Here is a 21,512-nt window from a genome sequence, read left to right as displayed (position 1 = left end):
CCCTTTTGTGTTATTTGTTATAGAATAATATTTCTTATATTTCTTAAAAAAATTTGAGATGCATGCAAAAATTGTACACGTGGCAGAACAATTTCACACCTTAAACCCACATGACACTGTTGATACTATTAGGTTTGGTTGAGTAGTTCTCTTTCTTATTCTTGTAAATGGAAATGTTTAGCCTTGTCTGCAACCACAAAGAAAGAAAATAAAGAAAGTGACCTCAGCCGAATGACACTTTGGCAGCTGGAGCAGGATATGGAAACGAAAAGGACCCAAACCAACTTGATTTTTGTGTACCCTTATCCATCAAAGGTGGGTCCACGTATCATGTTAGTGGCACCCTTATCCACTTGCTCACCGCAATAATTCAACCATAAGCTCTTCCATTGATGAACACAAAATTAATTAATTAAATAACATATTTATTCACATAATACAATACCCTTAAATTTATTTATTCAAATAATAATAATAAGAGTAGCTCATTACCATCGCCGCCGCTCACGGCCGGATCTTGAATGACCAAAGATCACCTAGACACCGTGGGGGCTGTAGCGTTTGAGCAAGCACCATTCCACAAACCTTAGGCATTACTCACAAAAAAGGAGGAAGGGCGGCTAAAGCTTTAGTCAGCTCTTAACATCTACTTAGGACACGTAATGACAAACACGACCAAAACAAGGACACGTGGGACATCCGAAACTGGGAAAAGACGCTATTTACATGCAACCCCTGGTTAAAGGCAAAGCCTTTCCGCTAGCTGCCTTGTCATGATCACCAGCCAATCAGCGGTGATGCTTGCTCCTCGTCTCCCCACTGTAAAGCCTGTGTCATCAAATCCGACCAACTTGATCTTAGTACAATTTAGTTGATACCCAGAAATTAGATCCACACCCTTCGATTCAGAATCATCATGAGAATGATTAAAAATCTAACTTTATATTATACAGAGGAAAATAAAAGGATTAGTGTAAATAATACAGCACAGTGTTATACCATATGAGCACAAGGGTGTCTACTCAAAAGAATTATTTCCACGCAGCTACCAAACAAATAGCCAAGTTTTCCTTCCTTCTCTGACTCTGAACCTCCGTTTGGTTGCTGAGAAAACGTTAGAAAAACAAAAAGAAAATAGAAACTCTTTGAGGCTTCTGTTTTTCTTTTAAATTCTTAATTTGATCGAAAAGAAAAAGAACTAGATATACAGTATTTGTATATAGAGAGATGCTATGATTTTGATTCATTTTCTCAGCAACCAAATAGATGGGTAAGTGGATCACCAGCCCCAAAAGCTAGATCGCGTGCGGCGCGCCAGCGTATATCCATGCATGCAGGTGATTGGGGGGAAAAAAGAATAGAAAAGGAGACTCTGTACGTACCAGTCATAGACGGTTGGAGAGTTGGGCTGTGGCTTGTCGAAAACCTCAGCACCAATGCTTTTAGTAGCAAGGTTGCTACCCGGATGGAACACGCTCCTCCAGACGTTCTCCTTACGCGCTGACACCGGCGTCGTCGGTGTCACCGGAGTCGCTGGTGTCCCAGGAGTCGCCGGCATCGACATCGACCTCTGATACTTGCTCCCTTCTCCTTCATCTAACCAAAAGATTAACTCAGAGTCGCGCTAAATTAACCATGTGCATGGATTGAAGTTCCTTCTCAAATTAAATCAAATGCATGCAAGCTTGTGCCTGAGTTTTACCTTTGATGGTCAAGGGCTGGGTGGTGATCTTTCTAAGCCGGCCAAGACCACGTTCTGGTTGAGGCCCGGCCACTACATCATCCCAAAGCTTCTCTAGGAGGACCATTTTTCGCTTGCTCTTTTTCTTTTTTCTTTTTCTCTGCTGATTTCTCCTCTCAGTAATGTTTTTGGCGGATGGCTCTATTTGGTCATATATAGATGAAGGTTTAGCTGAAATATCTCTCTCACGCCAATAATTTTTTTTTAATTTTTCCTTTTTCCAATGTTAATTATAGTGTAGTTTATACAAGATTAACTAATGTAATGTTGAATGAATATTGCCAATAGGAAATTGAAGAGTGGACATACATTCAAAGGGATGGATAAGGATGAGGAGTGAGTAGAGGAAGGGCCCGCAAAATAATATCTACTATTAGATCTGATGAGAGAGTAGTAGGTTTTGGGGTTGCTTTACAAGTGTAACACTTAGATACAAATGTTTGTCCTACTCTTCAGAGCCATCATTTGGCGCCCATAGAAATGGCAGTCATGTGTTCGAAGAGTGACACGTAGGTCCCATCCCTTTGATCATGGGATTTCCACTAATTTCCGTTTTATTACGATGCTCGACAGGATTATTTTAATCTGATGACTGAAGGGTTTTTTTTTTTTTTTTGAAGATAAAATCTGATGACTAAAGTTGATTTGATGATTTGATATTTTACTGCTTTTAAAGTTGGTGAGACCAGAAGCCAAAGGGTTGTCTTTTGTTAATGGGGATTGATTGTGGCATTGGAAGGATCTGGGACATTGAATCTGAAGGTCTGATGTTTTTACTCAAGAGGATTAAGCAATGTTCTTTGAGGTCTACTTACCATGCGTTCAAATCAGCATCCAGGAGGTGGCTTTTGTCTTAAAGGATGTTATTTTTCTAGACTAAATCTTTCGGAATGAAATATTGTCCGCAATGTTCTCTTTTATTTTACCCCTTCTTTTGCTATCAAAATTCAGAAAAAAAAAAAAAAAAAGGTGGACAATGCGTACCGTATCTTGTTCTTATCATCTGACTAATCAGATTTAATGTTAGTGTCAAACAAAGACGGATCGAAGATGGTGACAGAGAAGATAACCGAATCAAATAATTAATCCGATTTATTACTTTGTATGATTATTCTTTAACTATTCTAATGTAAACTCTTAGATCCACCACGAATTTCAGACTAATATTAGGACCAATCAATATATCGAACCAAATGAAAACTAAAATTATGTTGAAACCATTATCTACTTGATCATCATGCCAACATGTTACTCAGACCTCGCCAGATCAATGGGCGGGAGTGATTAGAAACTTACCTAGTAGCGCGATTGACAGAAGCTACGAAAACGGAGGGAAAGCAAAACAGCCCAAATCAGGAGAATTAGAATGGTTAGCTATGAAACCCACGCGGCTACAGCCCAGAACTCAAATACGAGGTTGTTCTTGATTCTTGGGAAAATAATGCCATCAAAATAGAACAGGGTTTCCGCCTGTTCGGATCGAATTTATCATTTCTCAATCTGTTGGAGAATCCAACCATGGTTGGAAAACCAACCAATCACATATGGCATAGGTCATTAAGACAACGACGTTTGGCATATATTAATAAACAAAAACAGCTCACCGCTCTTTTATCATTTCGAAGGTCGTCATTTGAAAGCAATCGATATGTTTTCCTCGTTGATACCAGCAGCGAAAGAATGTCTCCCAATCAAAAAACATCAGAACAGAATCGTTTACAATTCATTAAGATCTAAGAACAAGAGACATAGGTTCATTATTTTACTTCACCTGCTTCATTGGTAAATCCACCCAACAAAATATAACAGAGGCTGCACTTGCATGTATGGATGCAGTACCCTGCCTTAGAAAGATCGGATTGCCTTACCCTTCGCAGCCGATCGATTCCCTCAAGTTTTAACTGATGAAACAATGCACACTTTGTCTGCTTTTATCAGAACTGCTAATCCTATAGCAAATAAAAATTTAGTACAAATCAGAATTTTACAATTAGTTGATACCAAAACAGTCAAAGCAAGCAAAAGATTAAAGCAAAAACAAACAGATCATAACAATAAGGTTGATCAAAATATCCCATGGAACCTGTGTATATAAGCTTTGGACACCCTGAGACGTATTGACAACAAAATCAATGGGAACCCACATGCAAAACAAGATTTCCATGGATGTTGCAGCTGATAGCAGTTCGCTTAACTCTCTCTCCTTTTCTGGCCTTGTTTGTATTCAAGATCAGCAATCTAAGTCTCCTCCCAACAGAGCGTACCAGAACAACAAAGATGACCAAGAGTTTGAGTTTGTTTCGGGTACAAGTCCTCACAACTTGAAAAATTCCCATCCTGACATGGTAATCTCTGATAGTCATCTCCTGCCACTAGAATTCTTACTGAAATCAGGACAATCTCAGGCAGCCAAGAAGCCAGGCAACAAACAGTTACGACCAGCATCTCCTGGCAGTAGCAAGATGCCAATTGGCAACCATGCCAATCATTCAAAAGATTCTCATAGATCAAACCGAAAAGTGATAAATCAAGTTAAAAAGGGGAGCACTTCTTCGAGATCTTGGTTTGGCCAGAAATTATTCCAATCATTTGTTTCCCCATGCAGGGAATGCCATGCAGTGAGGCCAACAATGAAAGCACATACCGTGCCACAAGAAAGTACCAAGTTAAATTAATGCAAGTCTATTCTTTCTTTTGAAATATTTCAAAATTGAATTTGCCACCTGAGGCAAAAGAGTTGTCAGAAACAACCAAGATTTTTAGGGTTAGAATAGTTGAATAAAGTTACATACAGAGGTTTTACTTTTCTCAAAACAAATGATATTCTACTATGTAGTTATAGAACTAAATGGTCACTGCATCACTAGATAGCTGTATTCTTAACCTACTATTTTTGCATAAGTTCACTAAAGTTGCCAGTCTCTCTCACCCTAACAACTCCATTAATATCCAAGCCTAAACAACTTGACAACATAAATTACGGCATTCTAAAGAAAATCACACGGGCAGTCAGAAGCAAAATTTGGAGATAGCTTTCCCAAGAGTTTCCAGGTGTCAATGACCATAGTTTTCTAAATTAAGCAGATATCCCTATGAGAGGGTATCTTTCACCTTAATGGAATGCATATTAAGTTGTACAGAAAGTCTTATAATAGACTTTGACACATTACTTCACACAATAGTCTATTCGCAAATCCAATTCTCATTCAAACCTTAATAAAAGGAAAAATTACAGGATAAAGCGTTCTATAAATCAGTAGCAAAAAGTCATTTTATTTTTTGCTTTAATCACATAAAACCTGACCTATGAATTTTGAAGCCATTCTAGTAGTACCTATAGTGATGTAAGCCACAACATTATTTAGGCAAACTTATAACAGCAAAATCATCAGGGGGAGGCGCAAAAATTTAAAGCAAATGCTTAGGGATGTCTATATTAAATCACTAAAGAAAAGGTAAGCCTTAAGCAATATGATATGAGTACCTATCTCAGTAGATCTCCTTCTACAAGTGTGGCAACAATGTAGAGAAGCAATATGCACATATCATCAGTAAAAACAGAAATCTGAAAACCAAAGATAACAGAGCAAGATAAGCCATAAAGATGATCAAGCAGAAGTAAACTGCCATAAAACTGCCCGATATTTTACACCAGCTTGATCCATAATCCTAAAGTATAAGATACCATAAATATCAATATTCATATTATTAGAACCACAAAAGCTGAAGTTCAACATTAAAACTCACCTAAAGTTTACCGAAAAACTCCACGGTACTATGGAATGAGTTCAAAAATTTTTACAACTCATACCTTATACCCATAAAACATGTTGAAAAGCTGAGTTCAAGACTAGCTGCTAGGGAGTCCCATTAACAGAAAACGTTTAAGTGATCTTACATAAGTCCAACTCAAACACAATCAGTTAAGCATAAAATTGCAATTAACTGTTCCATTGGACTAATAGAAAGCTTAACTCAAGCTCCTTAGGAGAATTCCCAACATGCAGGCCAAGAAGGTTAACATACTCTTTTAGACTGTACCAACTATTAGTAAGGTACATATGTTGTAGAAATTTTTTCAACATGCATCTAATAATGGAAACAAAAATATAATTTGTGAAAAAATTTCAGGAGAAAAATCCCAACACTTCAATGATGCTCAGTTTAATATGTTGAACATAGCGTCAAACAAATTGTTTAGGACTTGCCGTATTTATGTACAAATACATAAGCATTCTGCCTAGCATCTCAAGATTTGCTGTATTTATCAACATATCCCTACAAAATAGAAGAACCAGTGTCAATTCGATGAATGAATAACACTAAAAAGGTACAAATACTAAATACTAGTACACTTAATTGATGGAAAAAAGCAATATTCACTCTTTAAAAAATCTTTTTTTTGATTGGAGAAAAGGGGTAGGGTGGGGACTGGTTTAAGTAACAACACAATTTTAAATTTAGATCTTGCCTAGTATATTCTAGCTCTCAAATCAAAGCCTCTCACCTGAACAAGCTTTGCTATTTTTGGTTGGGATGAAGAAAGATACTGCTTAACTGATTCAAAGGTGATTGGAATTTGATGAGGTTGTACAGTGCCAAGAACCTTGTCAACTGCTTTTTTGACTATTGTGTTATGAGCATCTCTATTGAGATGACCCTCACGCCAAGTTGGTTTCAACAGTTCTTTAATTAAATCTACAAGAGCAGCACGGAAATGCTTCATTGCTTTTGACTCTTTCTGTGGATCCCCATCTGCCTTATGCTCAACCTCTATTTCATTCTTTTCTCTAACCCTGTCTACTTTTAAGTCTTTTTTGCATCTAGACCCATCTCTTTGATGTCTACCATCAAGATCAGTATCAATTTTATTTGCCTTAGAAATGTCTTTGACATGAGAGGCAACTGAGGAAATCTCTTCTTTAACCAGTGTTCCATTTTGCATGTCAGCTGCAGAAGTCCCATCATTTGCATCAGTTGTGAGCGAATCTTTTCCAGAGTTGTGGCAATTGTTGTTGAACAAACTTTCAGGGTATCTATTATGACAAGATGCAATTTTTTTATCACCATTACATTCAGTGACCACTGGCCCTGTTGATGCAGAATCACCATATGTTGGTGGATATGCTACATTCAGGAGGGATGGACCTTGACTAGAGAAAGAAAATTTAAGAGACCTCTTTCCTGCATTGGACATATCAATGCTATCACAAAGAGGATTGTACTGGCCTCGTGGGGGTGATATGCTAGAAGTGACAAAAAAGGATGGTCGAAAAGGTACTGATGGTTCCCAATCATCTGAAGAAATTTTTATTCTAAAATCAGTAACGTGCAACGGATCCCTGGCAATATCATTCAGAGGAAAGTTGTCTGGTTCAGACCTGGAGAAGGGAGAAGAGCTTTGCAGCAAAGAAGACAGTCTGGAAGTATGATGCTCTCTGTCACCGTCCAGCACCTTTTGAGCACCCAAAGAGCATGCACTCAAAGAAGAACCAAAAGGAAATGATCCCATCCATGTTGAGACACGATAAGATCGATTTTCACTATATGTAATGCCCAATGATGTAACTGAGCCACTTAATGAAGATCTATACTCAGGAAGAAAACTATTTCTGAAGGTAGAACTACCTCTGTCACTCAGTGAAGCAGGCTTGGTATAACTATCAGCAGGCAAATTCTGACCTATACTATTTTGTCTTACATCCTTAGATGGTCCCAAATCATCTATGGATGCAGAAAATTGCTGAGAGGCAGGGGAAGTGCCCATTAATTTATCCTTACTCTGGAGTAAAGGGAACTTATTAATTTCATGAAATGGATGCAACCTTTGGTTTTCATCATGTCCGGATGGCAGGACTCTTTCTGAAAAGAAATGAGAAGACAATGCAGTCTTATTTTTAACTGATGAAGGCAGTGTATCAGTAGAACCAGGTGAGCTGGATCTTTCAGCAGCATTATCAAAACCTGATGCAAGGTGCTTATTAGAATATCATTGTAGAGAGGTTCTGGATCATCCATAAAAACAGGAAATATTTTGTACCTTCATCAAGCTGAACAGCTCCTTTCGCATCAGCTGTAGCTACATCTACCTCAGGCTGTTGTCTAGGATTATTCCCACTATCTTTTATGTGAAGAAATCTACATGAACTTCCTTTGATACACCACCCTCTAGCAAAAAAGTCACAGATAAGTGCAGGGCGTTTGCTCCCACTATCCAACTCAGCACCAGGGGACAGACTTCCAGTACTAGTCTGAGGAGCAGCGGATCTGTAAAACCTATTGATTAGAAAATTAATAGATGTATAATCTTGGGAAGGTAGAAATTTACTGGCAAAGAGGACATAACAAGCAGCTTAGATTCAATCTATGTTATAAAGGCATATAGGTATCACCACACCTTGATTTAATCCTCCTCTTATCATCATCTGATTGCAAGTTCATTTGCTTACTTTTTTCCTTAAAACCTTTAACATCATTAACTCCTCCAGAGTGATATCTGACCGGGATTGTAATGACTACCTCTTTGCCAGCAACACTGGAATGTATCTCACCGATAACCGAATGACTCTTGCTATTACTTTGCTGTTCACAGTGGTCTTCAGGGGCTTTTCTTTGTAAGATGACTCGAGCATCTTTTTCACTAACCACATCCTGTTGAGTTGCCTTTTCTTTTGCAGGCTGTTTTCCAGATATTGGATACTTGGAATCCTCATAGTTCGCGCATATATCCTCCTTTTGAGTCTTCAATGGCTCATTTAGAAGACTTGAAAAGGCAAGGCTTTTAGATGGTACCCTTGTTTCAGACTTTCCAGGACTAAAAGAACCTGATTCTAGGCATCCATTATGCCCCTTGGACTCCATAATATTACTAGCATCTACATGGAAGAAAAACTCAATCAAGATGACGCGTAAACAAAATTTAAGGTCACATTATGAAAAAGTACTTGATCAGATCCTACAAACGATGACGTCTGGGAATTATATTTTGTTTTCTTATAATCTGAAGACTAACATTCAATTTCCAAGCCAAGGGAAAAAGAAAATAAATTGAGGTATCTGCACTGCTGCTTCATTGCAGTACTGCAGAAACAAGTGAAAGATAGACCAATTGAGCTGATGCTAACACAACAAGCATAAAGCACCAAAGAACAAGCCCTACAATAGAGAGAAGTCAGCAACATTGTATAACAGTATGTTATCGCTAATTGTAAACTAAAATATGGGTACGACATTTCTAGGACTAAACGGACTTCATTAAAGGTAGCAGGAATAGAAACAACCAATCACATGCTAGGCATGCTAGACCGGAATCATGACCTCTAAAGGAAACAACCAGTTGAAGTCTTTTTTGCCAATGCGAAATGGCATTCGTACAGCATAGATGCCATCAGACGTTTTTCTCTAAATATATCAACCAAGACTGCCTCAAAAAGAAGAGAGGAAGTTCCTCATCTCACAAACATCCCCTCCATGATTTTCTATCAGAAATCCAAGTCTAAAGATTCGTAAAGGTAATTCAATAACCACTACGTGATGGGAGTAGGCACATGTAAATTTTCCAAGTGGGTTCAATGATCCACATATTGCTTTTCCAGTAATTGACAAGCCGCAGCACAGCTCAGCTCATCGATTAGTGTTTATAATTTAAAACTCAAAATGCAGTGGAAGACAAGCCTGAGGTTGATGAATAAGAATCATATGAACCTTGAATACTAAGATACTTAGCTAGCCCCAATTGAAAACCAATATAGTTGTTGAATACTCATAAAAAGATTCTGACTCTTTTTATCGTGTACAAAATCATTAAACCTTTCGTCCAACATTGAGAATTAATGTTTTTATATCCTTTGCTCCTCTTGTAGCTATTATCTTCTAAGGCCAATACATGCAAACACTTAATCTCCTCTTACAAGACTCAAATGTCATAAAACAAGAAACAAGGATATCATCATCATCACCATCATCATCATCCATACACGATCAACGTTCAGAATTAATCAATCAACCAGTCAATGGTTTACGATTGACGAACCGTTTCGATTCGAAGACCCTTGCAAATCCCCTTCTTCTTCATCGTCGTCGTTGTCGTCGATTTCCATATCGGAGCTGTTGATTTCTCGCTCGGTGGTCGAGGTGGCGCGTCTTTCATCGTCCTTCTGGGCGCGTGCAACAACGGCGGATGTTGACAGAGGCATTGGGGCTGGGCTGGGTATTTTTAACGGGGTCGTAAAAGGAAGAAAGGGAGGGAGACAAAGGTGATGATGCGATGCTGAGCTGCGCACTCAAAGAGTGTGATTTTTATTCATCTTTTTGCCATCTGGAGGTGGATTATCACTTGGATGAGGACCCCACTAGCTTCTTCTCCACGCGCTTCTATTAGTGCGTGCTCGAAAGATTAGTTATTGAGCTCTGGCTTCAGCCTTGCAAAGATTTGGACCATGGTCTTTGGGCCTTAATTTGGGTTTAAGTACTTGAAGAAATTGAAAAAAAATTTTAAAAGAAAAAAACTTTAATTTAATTTCACTATTTTATCACTCGGTATGGGTGTTTCTACATTTTTATTTAATTTTAAATAAGATGTAAGGAGATTTAAAGTAAATAATTCTCTCTTTTCTCATTAAAAAGTAGAGGAAAATATGAATGATCAAATACAAAATCCTTTCAAAATAAGAAAAGACATAAATTATTATTCAAATTTCATCATATTAATTATTTAAGTCAACACGAGATTGTTATTTAAAAATTATAATTGATATTTTTAATATTTCTCAAGAGATCTCTTAACAATATTTAGAATTTAGAAATTACATTATCCATATCTTTGAAATCAAAATAAGGTTTATGAAATGAAAATTGTGATTTGCTTGTTTTATGTAGCTCCAAAGTCAACAAAGATCGCTCAATCCTAGGAGATGGTTCTTAAATGTAAGGTGGACAAAGGATCGGAGAGGAAGAATTTTCTATGGATAGATGAGACGGTCAGTTTAAAAGAATAATTAATAATTTTGTATCTTAATTCAATGATTATATTAAAAAAAATCTTAAAATAAATAACTCTTAAAACTTTTATTTCTAATATATTGTTCATACATATAAGGTTATTTTTTCCTTTTTCTACATATAAAGAATTATTAAACTTTGAATTACTTTTCACAAACATTATCAGCTACACTCAATCTATGAACTTGTGTTTCCACGTAAGGAATTTCGAATTCTAAAAATTGAGATGGATTTTGTCGTGATCTGTTTGTAAACTTGGTGAACATATGAACCAAAAACCTCAGCACAAATGGCACGACGACAGCAATCAAAACGTAGCGGAAATGCACTTCTTCGGGGGTGATAGCGAAGATCGCAGAAGCATAAGTCGCAAGCATGGAAGCAGCAGCAACCCGTATCTCAAGTTGGAAAGGGAACCTGTGGGTGAGGGAGACGATAACGAATATCGACGTGGCAAAAGCTACGGTGTTGGATATCAAGAAAACGTAAAACGCTCCTGGCTGAGATGCATAGATTGCTCTTCCTGCACGGTCGCTTCCATTCGTATCATCTTGCCAGACCCCTCCTGGAGGAGTGACTCCTGCTTGAAATGTTACCGTAGCGATTAGAGTGAACACTACGAGAAGATCATTCCGTGCTTGGCTTGGGGAATCCTTGCTTTCTTCGAACTGGAAATATCTGAACCAGCTCCTGTTTATGCCAGCAGGAGGGCTTGACATTTTCTCGTATGATGAAGACGCAATAATAACTATGTTCGGTATTAAATAGAACATGGGGTTGGAATTGTTCTTCCTGATTAACTATACTTGTAATGCAAGTCAATTTGGAAATTGATGCATGGTCGACGGTCTAAGGTTTTCTGCTGACTAAGTAAGAGTCCAAAAAAAGAAGGTGGCCAACACGTGGATGACTGTTTGTGTACTAATTAAGGATCCCAAAGTTCTACACAAAAATAAATAAATAAGAATCCAAATGAAGGAAGTAAACAGTACATGGATTTTCCAGGAAATTATTTGGATTGGCATTGAACAGAAATAACTCAGAGGAAAACCAGCAGTCCAACCATCTTTAGCTGCTACTTTTGATTTTTCCTTTTTCATCAGATGGAGGAGCAACGTAGTTTTCGCGCCATTGGAGTTTATTTCCCAGGAGAAAGCTGATCGGACTTGGAGGGCTTGCTTACTATTATGTATGGCTTGTTAAGCCAACTTTAAAAAGATCGACATCTAAGAAAAATTGGAACTTGTATTGGGTTCAAGCCCTTATCTGCTGCCTGCTTGCTGTACGGTTTAGGAGACAGGTCTAACAGGCCGGTACTTGTGTTTGGGCCACAGATAAAGAGCCATACTTCATCCACAAGTCATCCTTCTGTTTCTTTTTTTAATTTATTTTGGAAAATGGAACTTTCAATCATCCGCAAAAGTATAGCGTTTGCTACAAAGATCAAAGATTCCAAGGGATCCCAATCCGATTAATTTAATGGACAGTTAGCTGTCTGAAGTCTGAACTCAATGGAAGCAGCCAAAGTCCCAAGAGATACACAGCCTAGCAGGAGACTGACATGACGAACTTTATTAGCTTTGATGTTGAAATATAATTTAATCAAGCATGGAGGCAAACCTGTCATGGTTAAGCCTAGCATGTGTTAACCCAAACCCCCAGGCCTACCTGCTTGGAAAGCGAGACCAGAGTTCTCTCCCTCTCTCTCTCTCTCCTCCTTGTTAAAGTTCAGTAAATCAAAGTCCATCACATTCCAATTCCATAAAAAGCAACATGGACAAGGGAGGAGATTTGTTGCTTACTTTATTATAAGACTGGTTTACAAGCTTATTAGTATTTTATATACTCTTTCATATTATTGTTAAAAAAAAAAAAAAAGGCAAAAGGGGAAACGCTCGGTTGCTTTTACCTCATTTCGTGATTGTCCTAAGGCGAATTAGACAAAATTTCTTGTGGTCCATGCATGCATGGGAGTCAATTCCATAACCATTTATAATCTATTGTTATGTATATATCCACATAACTAAACAGACCAAACATCGTTTGCCATTACCAATAATACACCAGTAAAGAAATTATTTTATTAAAAGTAATATTATTATTTTTATCGACATGCATGATTGTTCATTATTTAAATTATTTATATTTGATGGGCCATCGATTTTTAGTATCTACATATTATCATTTAATTATAGAGTGTTAGTTTATAAATATGTAAAGTTACAAAATTCAAAAGAAAATTTATTCTTTAAGATTTTTAATTTTTATATTAATTAATTAATTAAATGAGAATATCTAATTTACTGATAATATATAAAATTCATATTAGGATGAAATATCAAATATCAAATATAAACCTTTAATCGAAATTATCAAATAGCAGGTGTTATTCTGTTCATAGTATGTTGTTATTAAACCAACTGCTTTACCCAACCACATTTGATGCTTATTAAATGCCCCACAAATAGCAAGGTCCTCATTAAAAGCATCAAATTCTAAGATCTAACTGTTTATTATTGCAAGCGTTAGACATAGTTAATGCATTGATGGTTATATATGGTTGGCGCTTTTACTATAATAAAACTTTTTAAAATATTGAAATGTAAAATGTAAAATTAAAAGAAAAGCATAAATAGATATATCTTGTTAGTGTATTAGAGTGTATATATATATATTACTTTTAAAGATTAAAAAAGGGAAAATTAATTTACCATTAAAATAGCAATTATATCATAAATGCAAACAAAGTTCATCATTAAATGAACTGGTTGGTTTAAATTTAACACACGCATTCAATGCCATTGTCACCGTATTATTTCAACAGCAAACAATTTCAAATTTCCATGCAGAAGACACCATTTATTTATAATAATGAAGTCTAGCAAACTATTGCTTATAAATGGGGGGGGGGAAGAAATCCTCATTTATTTTTTCCATAAAAAAAAAATGATAGAACCAGATTGTGGCAATTGACCCGACTTCTTAGTTGAGTTGCCTGACGCTTACTTTTGGCACAGAACACTCCGCGGATTGCGCACCAATTCTTGCCTGGATATTTAGAGGTCAAAAAGTTGGAAAAATAAACTACTCCACTCTCTGTCTGGCCAGCAGCTTCGACCGTCCGATCAGAAGTCGAAAAATAAACCTATAAGGTTATTTACGTAAATTCATGTATCAGCCAACGAATTTTCCCATTTTTCCCCGTGAGCGATTGCACTCTTCGCCTCGTCACGTGGCTTTTGTCGTCTGCTCGACAATGGCATATCTTACATGGAAATAGCAAAAAAAGAATGAAAAAGTAATTGGACATAGCAACTACCTCCTCCCAACCCCCCACCCCCCCCAGCCTTCCCCTTACATCACCACCAGTAACATGTAGTGGGCCCCGCCTATTAAATCTTCACCGTCCATTAATACCTTAGCAATTCCGACGTGGACTGAAAATATGTCTATCGCCTTTTAGCGCCGTCCGATTAAAAGGTCCATTACGATTGATCAAGCTCACTGGTATATTAATATCACCTAATCTGTTTCACGAGTCAACTTAATGAGGAAAAAATTAAAAATTTTCAACTGTTCTGCTGCAAGCACGTCCCCAGCACATACTAAAACACAGGCACACACACACTCTCTCTCTCTCTCTCTCTCCTAAAAGCTAGAAAAAGAAAAAGATAGGGAGGATGTGAAATGAGGCCATAGAGGAAGAAGGAAAAAGAAAAAAAAAAGAAAAGCAGAGCAAAGGGGAAGCAAAACGAAGCTTAAGCTAAGCTAAAGATGCTGAGATTTACTCTCTTATGGCTTCTCGTTTTCTTTTTATCTCTTTCTTCATCTTCAGCTCGGCCTGGTTAGCTTCCATTACTGCTTTGCTCTTTTTTTTTTTTTAATTTGTGATTTAATTTTGTTGTTTGGATTGGTTTTCTGGTTGCTTAGAGAGGCGGTTTGGTATTTTTCAATAGTTAGATTATTTGCATTTTGATTGAGCTCCTTATAAACGAGTCTTGATTTCTATAATTGAGTTTATGGTTCATTTTTTCTTCTGTCCATTGGCTGGTTTCTGAATTATGAACTTTTGGTTTAGCGTTGATGTCGATGAGTTGTGAGATTGACTCAACAGTAACGAAATCGGGACATATGAATTTTTTTTTTTTGTATGTGTGGAAATTTCAAGTTAAAAAGTGTCTGGATCAAAGTAAGAAGGTAGTTGATCGGTTTGGATCCTTTTTGAATGCGAGAAAATGTAGGAAAATGATCGAGAGCAAATTTTAATTAATTGTTTTTTATATTATGTATGACGTTTGACTGGAAGTAATGAAGGAATTAAGCTACACATTAATTAAACAAAGCAAAGGAAAGAAAACAATTCTTCAATGGCCAAACAGGGGAATGGTATGGATTGGTTGTGGATTCTGTAGGTATGCTTGTCTGCTACATGCTGCTGTGAGTCATCGCCTCTTACAGAATGTTGGTAAAATGACACTATATTGCAATCGAACTTTTTCTTGTGAAATAAGAAAACAAAAAGAGTAATGTGGAGATTTCAGGTGGAATAACTTATCATATGTGCACTACCTATTTTGCAGCAATGAATTGTAGCTTACATTTTGTGAATAAGAGAGTATTTGGTTTTCATGTTTTTTTCTTGTAATTTCTTCTTATTTAGTTGTTTTTTGATACAAAACTTAGTCATGTTTTCTTACTGCAGCACCATTTGCTATGCGCATAAGCTGTGGGGCTCGTCAAAATGTCCAAACCCCTCCAACCTATGCACGTTGGTACAAAGATTTTGCATACACAGGAGGAATTCCAGCCAATGCAACAAGACCAAGTTTCGTAACTCCTCCGCTAAAAACACTTCGCTATTTCCCTCTATCTGAAGGTCCAGAAAATTGCTACAATATTAAGAGAGTACCAAAGGGACACTATTCTGTTAGGGTCTTCTTTGGATTAGTTGCACAGCCTGATTCTGACAATGAGCCTCTATTTGACGTATCTGTTGAAGGCACCTTGATTCATTCTTTGAAATCAGGTTGGACTAGCCATGATGACCAGGTGTTTGCTGAAGCCTTTGTGTTTCTTTTAGATGGCACAGTATCTATTTGCTTCCATAGCACTGGTCATGGAGATCCAGCAATTATTTCTATTGAAATTCTTCAAGTTGATGATAGAGCATACTATTTTGGTCCAGAGTGGGGTAAAGGTGTAATCCTGAAAACAACTTCAAGATTGACTTGTGGCACATCAAAGCCAAAATTTGATGAAGATTACAGTGGGGATCATTGGGGTGGAGATAGATTTTGGCAACCCATCAGGACTTTTGGCCAAAATGCTGATGAACCTAGATCAACTGAAAGTGGCATTAAACAAGCTTCAGATGCACCAAACTTCTATCCAGAAGCCCTTTACCAAAGTGCAATTGTTAGTACTGATAGTCAGCCAGATTTGGCTTATACAATTGATGTGGAACCCAATAAGAACTACTCAATATGGTTACACTTTGCAGAGATTGATGCTTCAATCAGTGGTGCAGGGAAAAGGATATTTGATGTGCTGATAAATGGTGGCACTGTATTTGAAAACATAGATGTTGTGGACATGAGTGGGGACCGCTATACTGCACTTGTGCTTAACACAACTGTTGCCCTTAGTGGGAGGACTCTGACTATAACCCTGCGCCCCAAAACGGGTAATCATGCTATCCTTAATGCCGTTGAAGTCTTTCAGGTTATTGCTGCTGAGTCCAAAACTTCTCCAGAAGAAGGTAATGCTTGATTCTATTAATTCTGCCGACAGTTTATGCTGTATATGATAAGACCCAGTATTGGAAATTGTTCTTTTCACTGCTGATGAGCAAGGTTCTTTTTTGGAAGGTGGTAGAAACTTACTAACTTGTTAATAATTCCTGATTCTAGTTAGGGCTTTACAGGCATTGAAGAAAGCACTGGGGCTTCCTAATCGTTTTGGGTGGAATGGAGACCCATGTGTTCCCAAGGAGCATCCATGGAGTGGAGCAGACTGTCATTTTGACAAATCTGGCAGCAAGTGGTTCATTGATGGCCTGTACGTTCTTGATCTTTTGCCTTATCTTTGAGTTTTATTATTGTTTTCATATTGTCTCGTCTTTTCCATTTTCGTCTGTTCATATAATGATATTTTTGGAGGAAACTGATGCCTATGCTATGGCCTCTTCAATTGTTCTTGATATACTAGCTCCTATTTATATTTAATTTTCAGTAAAACGATGAAAAAAAGAAAGGAGAATTCTAACATAGACAATCTACAGAACCAGTGAGCATGCAAGTATCCACCTTAAGGAAGCTGTTAATGTAAACTTTTTTCATCTTTTTGCTATCATGCTGTAGAGTTTGCATTCTTAAGCTTTAACCTATCATTCTAGCTTGTTGGTATCTTGTTCAAATAAATACTGAGAACATGTGTGATATACACAAACACAGACACACGTACACACCCAACAACCGTGTTGAAGTCTTTTGCCTTCTATCACAACCACTTCATTTATCCCTAAAAGGTCTCTCATATCTTGCATTAGTATTTATTAACACCACTGCTTGTTTAGATATTAGAAGAAAGTGTAAGTTGAAGCTGCTTCCATTTGATCTAGTTTCCCTACTATACTCTTTCCATTTGGTTTTCCCTAATCCATTCAGCCTGAATTTTCTCCGCTTTATTCATTTCTGCATCATCTGTAACTCCTAAAGTTCTAGATACTGTGGATGCATGAATGACTAAATGCACCGGAAAGTGTTTCCTAGTATGGGTGAACGTGTCTACATATAGCAAATGTTTCCTAGAATATAAATGTTTTAATTGCAACCTTATGATGAGATTCATGCAAAGCTTAAAATACAGAGTCTTCATTAGTTTTATTGGTATATTATAAGTAATTGCCTTTTGATTTCTGCATGATCAGTGGTCTTGACAACCAAGGTCTAAGGGGTTTCTTGCCTAATGACATATCTAAGCTACATCACCTGCAGAGCCTGTAAGTACAAATAGTTCTCCATCACTTTCATTGCAGTTGCTTTTATTTGTTATTTTGTGCATGAATCATGGTCTAAGGACAGGTTTCTGTTTCTGCCTCGTCAGTCTGTTGTTATAGACCTTTGTAATATAGTAGCATTGTCAAAAATTATTTGCCCTTGTTTGCTTTCACAAACTGTTGCCAATTTTGAACTTATTTTAAATTTTACAATAGATGAACCTCCTATGGGCCATATATATGTTTCTCTGGTTTATGGTGTACTTGGCTTCTACAGAAACTTGAGTGGAAACACAATTCATGGGGCCATTCCATCGTCACTTGGAACAGTCACCAGCTTAGAAGTACTGTAAGTGTAGCATTATTTCTTGTTCTCCTTGAAGATACTTTTGATGGTATTAACTCCTACATTTCACATACAAGACTCTTTAAATGAGATAACTTTTAACTGTTAGGACCTGCTATGTCACTTTCATATATAGGACAACTTTTGTCTATTTTCTCCATGAATGATAGATTCTGATTAAGTTGTTCGTTCCCTTTCATTTTTAAAGACAAAAACACTACAGTGGTGGGATGAGTTTATGTAAGGACCCAAAACATTTATTCATTAGAACTTTTATTTCCCAAGTTATCTGGGACTTAATGTGGATGTGCTATTGATTAAAACAATGTAGAACTTAATGAATGTAACCTTGTTAGTATTTTCTGCATGAACATGCGACATTAGGTTTGATATAAGTCATCAAATCTAATATGTTGCTAGATCAATGATGAATCTGTTAGTTACATTCTTCTGTCAATAGCCATCATGCTTGAAAGGACGCTAAACTTTGGATGCAAGATATTTACGTTCTTCTGTCAAAGGACAAGTTGAATTTTAAGTCTAATGTAGGATTATGAAAAGCACAAATCTATTCATTTATGTTTCCATAAACTTTATACATCTTATTGATATGATGTCTGAATAAAAATTGCAGGGATCTCTCCTACAATTTCCTCAGTGATTCAATTCCTGAAAGCCTAGGACAGTTGACTGCACTACGCAAACTGTAAGATGTTCAACTGGTTGTTTAACCCTGGAATCTGAGCATATAAAGGAGTCTCATATAAGTTGTCATTTTGCAGAAATCTTAATGGCAACTCTCTGTCGGGAAGAGTCCCAGCTGCACTTGGAGGAAGGCTTTTGAATGGAGCTAGCTTCAAGTATGTTATCAGAATCTCATTAGTGTTGGTCTGAAGTGTAAACTCTATGAGGAATGAACTTGCCACGTAGTGATGATAAGTAAAGAGATACTTATATAAGATGAGAACAAGAGCATGCACGTACATTTCTGTTGTTGCAAGTTCTATACCAGATACTTACTCTAGTTGCATGCAGTTTTACCGATAATGCTGGTCTATGTGGCATACCTGGACTACCTACATGTGGACCCCACCTCTCTGCCGGTGCAAAGGCTGGCATTGGATTTGGCGCATCTTTATCTTTCTTACTTCTTGTCATCTGTTCAGTGTGTTGGTGGAAAAGGCGGCAGAATATTCTTCGAGCACAACAGATTGCAGGTTAGTACCCATTAGGATAAATCTCATAACAAATGTAACAACTTGATTTGGCCTAATAACTAGCTTGAATGTTAAAACTGTTGGCATTAGATCCCTTGGACTGGTTTAAACATGAGACATCCTTTGGTGATTAGCACATGCAAAATTGCTCCTTTTACCACAAATATGGGATGAAAAGTTAAATCACAGTTTGCAAAGCAGAAAAAACACACACACACACTGTCACACAAGCAACATTTATTGGGTTTCTTTTCCTTGTATATTTATGGTTTGTTCTCTTTTGCAGCTAGAGGTGCTCCCTATGCAAAAGCAAGGACCCAATTATCGCATGATATCCAGATGTCAAGACATCATAATCATGGCCATGCTCGGACTGCTGCTGAGAATGGACCTAGCTTGCTATCATGACTAATACTCTGCTTCTTGTTTGGGTTGCTGGATTCTCATTTATTGAGGTCCATGAATTGCCGAACCAACCTAGTTGATTTGGCCCTCACACTTTCTTTAGTTCATGATGCTGCCTATTCTTTCCGTTGGAAATCTCGACTGGTAAAAGATGCAAAAGCCCTATAGAATCACTCCTAAATGGTTAGATACCCCACTACTGACACTAGATGCAGCAAAGTGAACCATCTTGTACATTGCTTCAAATTCTTTTTCAATCAATTTTGGCAAAAAGTAATGTTGTATCATATTGAAGAACAAGTGCATATACAAAGCCTAATATGTTTTACCTAATGCCTTTGTCCCCCCCTCCCCCACCCCAAACCTTCTCTATAGTGAATTCCAAAAGGAAACCGATGTCTGCTGGCTTCATCAGGTCATGGCAGAAAGGAAACAGGGGACACTCAAAGGTGTAAGCTTATTTTAGTCGTTTGAATTCATTCTTATAGGTTCTCACATGTTCAAATTTCTTGTTTTTCTTTCTCCTTTTTTCAAGAGACTCGGTCAGTTTTTAGAGTGTTAGCAAATGTGTATGTGCAACTGGTCTGGTTTAAAACCGGTCCTTCCATGTTCTTGTCCCACAAATCTACACAGAAATGTTGTCGCGGTTTACTTGATGTTTGACTGTGCTGTGTGGTTGAAGGAAATTTGTTCTGCATGTTGGTCGACCGAACACACTGTCAACATCTCAATGACGTGCACATAAATTTATTTTCGGTTTTTGACTTTTTGAGGGAGTTGAATTTTGACGTCAAATTCCGTATGGAATGACGTTATGCTTGGGTGGGATAGGACTGGGGATGGATGCGTCTAAATTTCAATTGAGCTGGGTGCACAGTTGGGCTTTGCACCAATTCACCCAAAATCCATCCTCCCAGTAATTTATTGTCATTTTGTACTGAAGAAATATGCCCCCCCTACATGCATCGAAGTCCAACACGTGTCATGATACAACAACCTAAAAGACAGTCAAAAGCAAAAAAAAAAAAAAAAACCGAAAACAAAACCAGGAAAATACCTTCACGTGACCATGTGTCAGTTACCTGCAGTCATTCACCCACATCAACCCTTCTCACCGTACAGTTTCCTCAGCTTCCACTTTACCCCTCCTTTCTCAGTTTCTCGACCCCTCACCCAACCCAACATCTGGACCACTTTTGTTTTGCCTGACTCCACGCCCTCAAAACCGAGTCAAACACGCCACCCCCCAAAATTAAACTCACTCAGTCCCCCCCAACCCAACTCGGTCCTGTCTCCTGCATCTCAGACACCTCCTTATGTACCTTCCACGTGGGGTCTGCTGCCATCCCCTCTCCACCCCCCCCGTCTGCTGCTATCTTCCACTCACTACCCGACACGCCACCCCCCTGCTCTCTGATACTCTGCTAGTACCCATATTCTAATATTATATAATACATTATTAATCATACATTTTCCCCATTTTTTATTTTGTATTTGTTCTACTGAATATTAGAGGCAGGCGCGGCTGGGCAGCGCCGTACAAAAGAAGTAGGGCATACGTAAGCACCGGCGCGGAGTGTAGTCACATGACAGCCTCCTCTGCTCTCACGTCCAATCAGGCGGCGGCTCTCTTGATTTTTTTTCTTATTTCTTTTATTTTTAAAAGCATGGTCCCACTATTGTTTCCTTTGTGTTATAGGTATATCTAAGGAAGTCTTCACGTTCATGTCTATAACAAATTACAACCGTCGGATCACGTTCAAAGAAAAACCTTAGATATGATGAGAATCCAAGGGTAGGGAAAGG

The 21,512-nt window shown here is 37.7% G+C and overlaps 3 protein-coding genes across 12 annotated transcripts; 1 reads left to right on the top strand and 2 right to left on the bottom strand.

Annotated features, from left to right (window-relative positions):
• Positions 1 to 408: 408 nt before the first annotated feature.
• Positions 409 to 1,962, bottom strand: LOC18596810 (auxin-repressed 12.5 kDa protein). Of its 4 annotated transcripts, none has more exons than XM_018123287.2 (4): positions 1,703 to 1,962; positions 1,383 to 1,590; positions 1,000 to 1,104; positions 409 to 828 (listed from the first exon to the last, which is right to left on the bottom strand). In XM_018123287.2, exons 1-3 carry the CDS (start codon positions 1,806 to 1,808, stop codon positions 1,032 to 1,034), a joined length of 387 nt encoding a protein of 128 aa, XP_017978776.1. In that variant the 5' UTR covers positions 1,809 to 1,962; the 3' UTR covers positions 409 to 828; positions 1,000 to 1,031. The 4 variants fall into 4 exon arrangements, with proteins under 4 accessions (XP_017978776.1, XP_007025570.2, XP_017978778.1 ...); XM_007025508.3 differs by having other exon boundaries at positions 1,383 to 1,596; positions 1,703 to 1,957; XM_018123289.2 differs by lacking the exon at positions 1,000 to 1,104 and having other exon boundaries at positions 1,703 to 1,952.
• Positions 1,963 to 3,373: 1,411 nt separating this feature from the next.
• On the bottom strand, positions 3,374 to 10,037 carry FES1 (Zinc finger C-x8-C-x5-C-x3-H type family protein). Of its 7 annotated transcripts, none has more exons than XR_016027118.1 (8): positions 9,774 to 10,037; positions 8,139 to 8,616; positions 7,782 to 8,017; positions 6,249 to 7,705; positions 5,489 to 6,019; positions 5,226 to 5,306; positions 3,825 to 4,189; positions 3,374 to 3,690 (listed from the first exon to the last, which is right to left on the bottom strand). XR_016027118.1 is itself a non-coding variant. In XM_018123217.2 (6 exons), exons 1-5 carry the CDS (start codon positions 9,934 to 9,936, stop codon positions 5,990 to 5,992), a joined length of 2,364 nt encoding a protein of 787 aa, XP_017978706.2. In that variant the 5' UTR covers positions 9,937 to 10,037; the 3' UTR covers positions 3,374 to 3,690; positions 5,950 to 5,989. The 7 variants fall into 7 exon arrangements, 1 of the variants encoding a protein (XP_017978706.2); XR_016027119.1 differs by having other exon boundaries at positions 3,825 to 4,113; XR_016027120.1 differs by having other exon boundaries at positions 5,950 to 6,019.
• Positions 10,038 to 14,301: 4,264 nt separating this feature from the next.
• RLP4 (receptor like protein 4) lies at positions 14,302 to 20,362 on the top strand. Its single transcript, XM_007025500.3, has 9 exons — positions 14,302 to 14,585; positions 15,444 to 16,499; positions 16,651 to 16,798; positions 17,670 to 17,741; positions 18,016 to 18,087; positions 18,719 to 18,790; positions 18,867 to 18,944; positions 19,120 to 19,301; positions 19,588 to 20,362. The coding sequence occupies exons 1-9, from the start codon at positions 14,516 to 14,518 to the stop codon at positions 19,707 to 19,709; spliced, it is 1,872 nt and encodes a 623-aa protein (XP_007025562.1). The 5' UTR covers positions 14,302 to 14,515; the 3' UTR covers positions 19,710 to 20,362.
• Positions 20,363 to 21,512: the final 1,150 nt, after the last annotated feature.

This window comes from Theobroma cacao, chromosome 6, assembly GCF_053813885.1.
Source record: "Theobroma cacao isolate CCN51 chromosome 6, ASM5381388v1, whole genome shotgun sequence".
In the NCBI taxonomy this organism is placed as follows: domain Eukaryota; kingdom Viridiplantae; phylum Streptophyta; class Magnoliopsida; order Malvales; family Malvaceae; genus Theobroma; species Theobroma cacao.
This window is presented reverse-complemented; position numbering and strand designations above follow the sequence as displayed.

Coding starts and splice junctions, on each gene's coding strand:
- FES1 (XM_018123217.2), bottom strand. CDS start 9,936: ATGCCTCTGTCAACATCCGCCGTTGTTGCACGCGCCCAGAAGGACGAT. Junction 8,018..8,138: donor AAGAGGAGGATTAAATCAAG/GTGTGGTGATAC, acceptor TCTAATCAATAG/GTTTTACAGATCCGCTGCTC. Junction 7,706..7,781: donor AGCTGTTCAGCTTGATGAAG/GTACAAAATATT, acceptor ACCTTGCATCAG/GTTTTGATAATGCTGCTGAA.
- RLP4 (XM_007025500.3), top strand. CDS start 14,516: ATGCTGAGATTTACTCTCTTATGGCTTCTCGTTTTCTTTTTATCTCTT. Junction 14,586..15,443: donor TTCATCTTCAGCTCGGCCTG/GTTAGCTTCCAT, acceptor TTCTTACTGCAG/CACCATTTGCTATGCGCATA. Junction 18,945..19,119: donor TTGAATGGAGCTAGCTTCAA/GTATGTTATCAG, acceptor AGTTGCATGCAG/TTTTACCGATAATGCTGGTC.
- LOC18596810 (XM_007025508.3), bottom strand. CDS start 1,808: ATGGTCCTCCTAGAGAAGCTTTGGGATGATGTAGTGGCCGGGCCTCAA. Junction 1,597..1,702: donor CCAGCCCTTGACCATCAAAG/GTAAAACTCAGG, acceptor TCTTTTGGTTAG/ATGAAGGAGAAGGGAGCAAG. Junction 1,105..1,382: donor TCTCCAACCGTCTATGACTG/GTACGTACAGAG, acceptor ACGTTTTCTCAG/CAACCAAACGGAGGTTCAGA.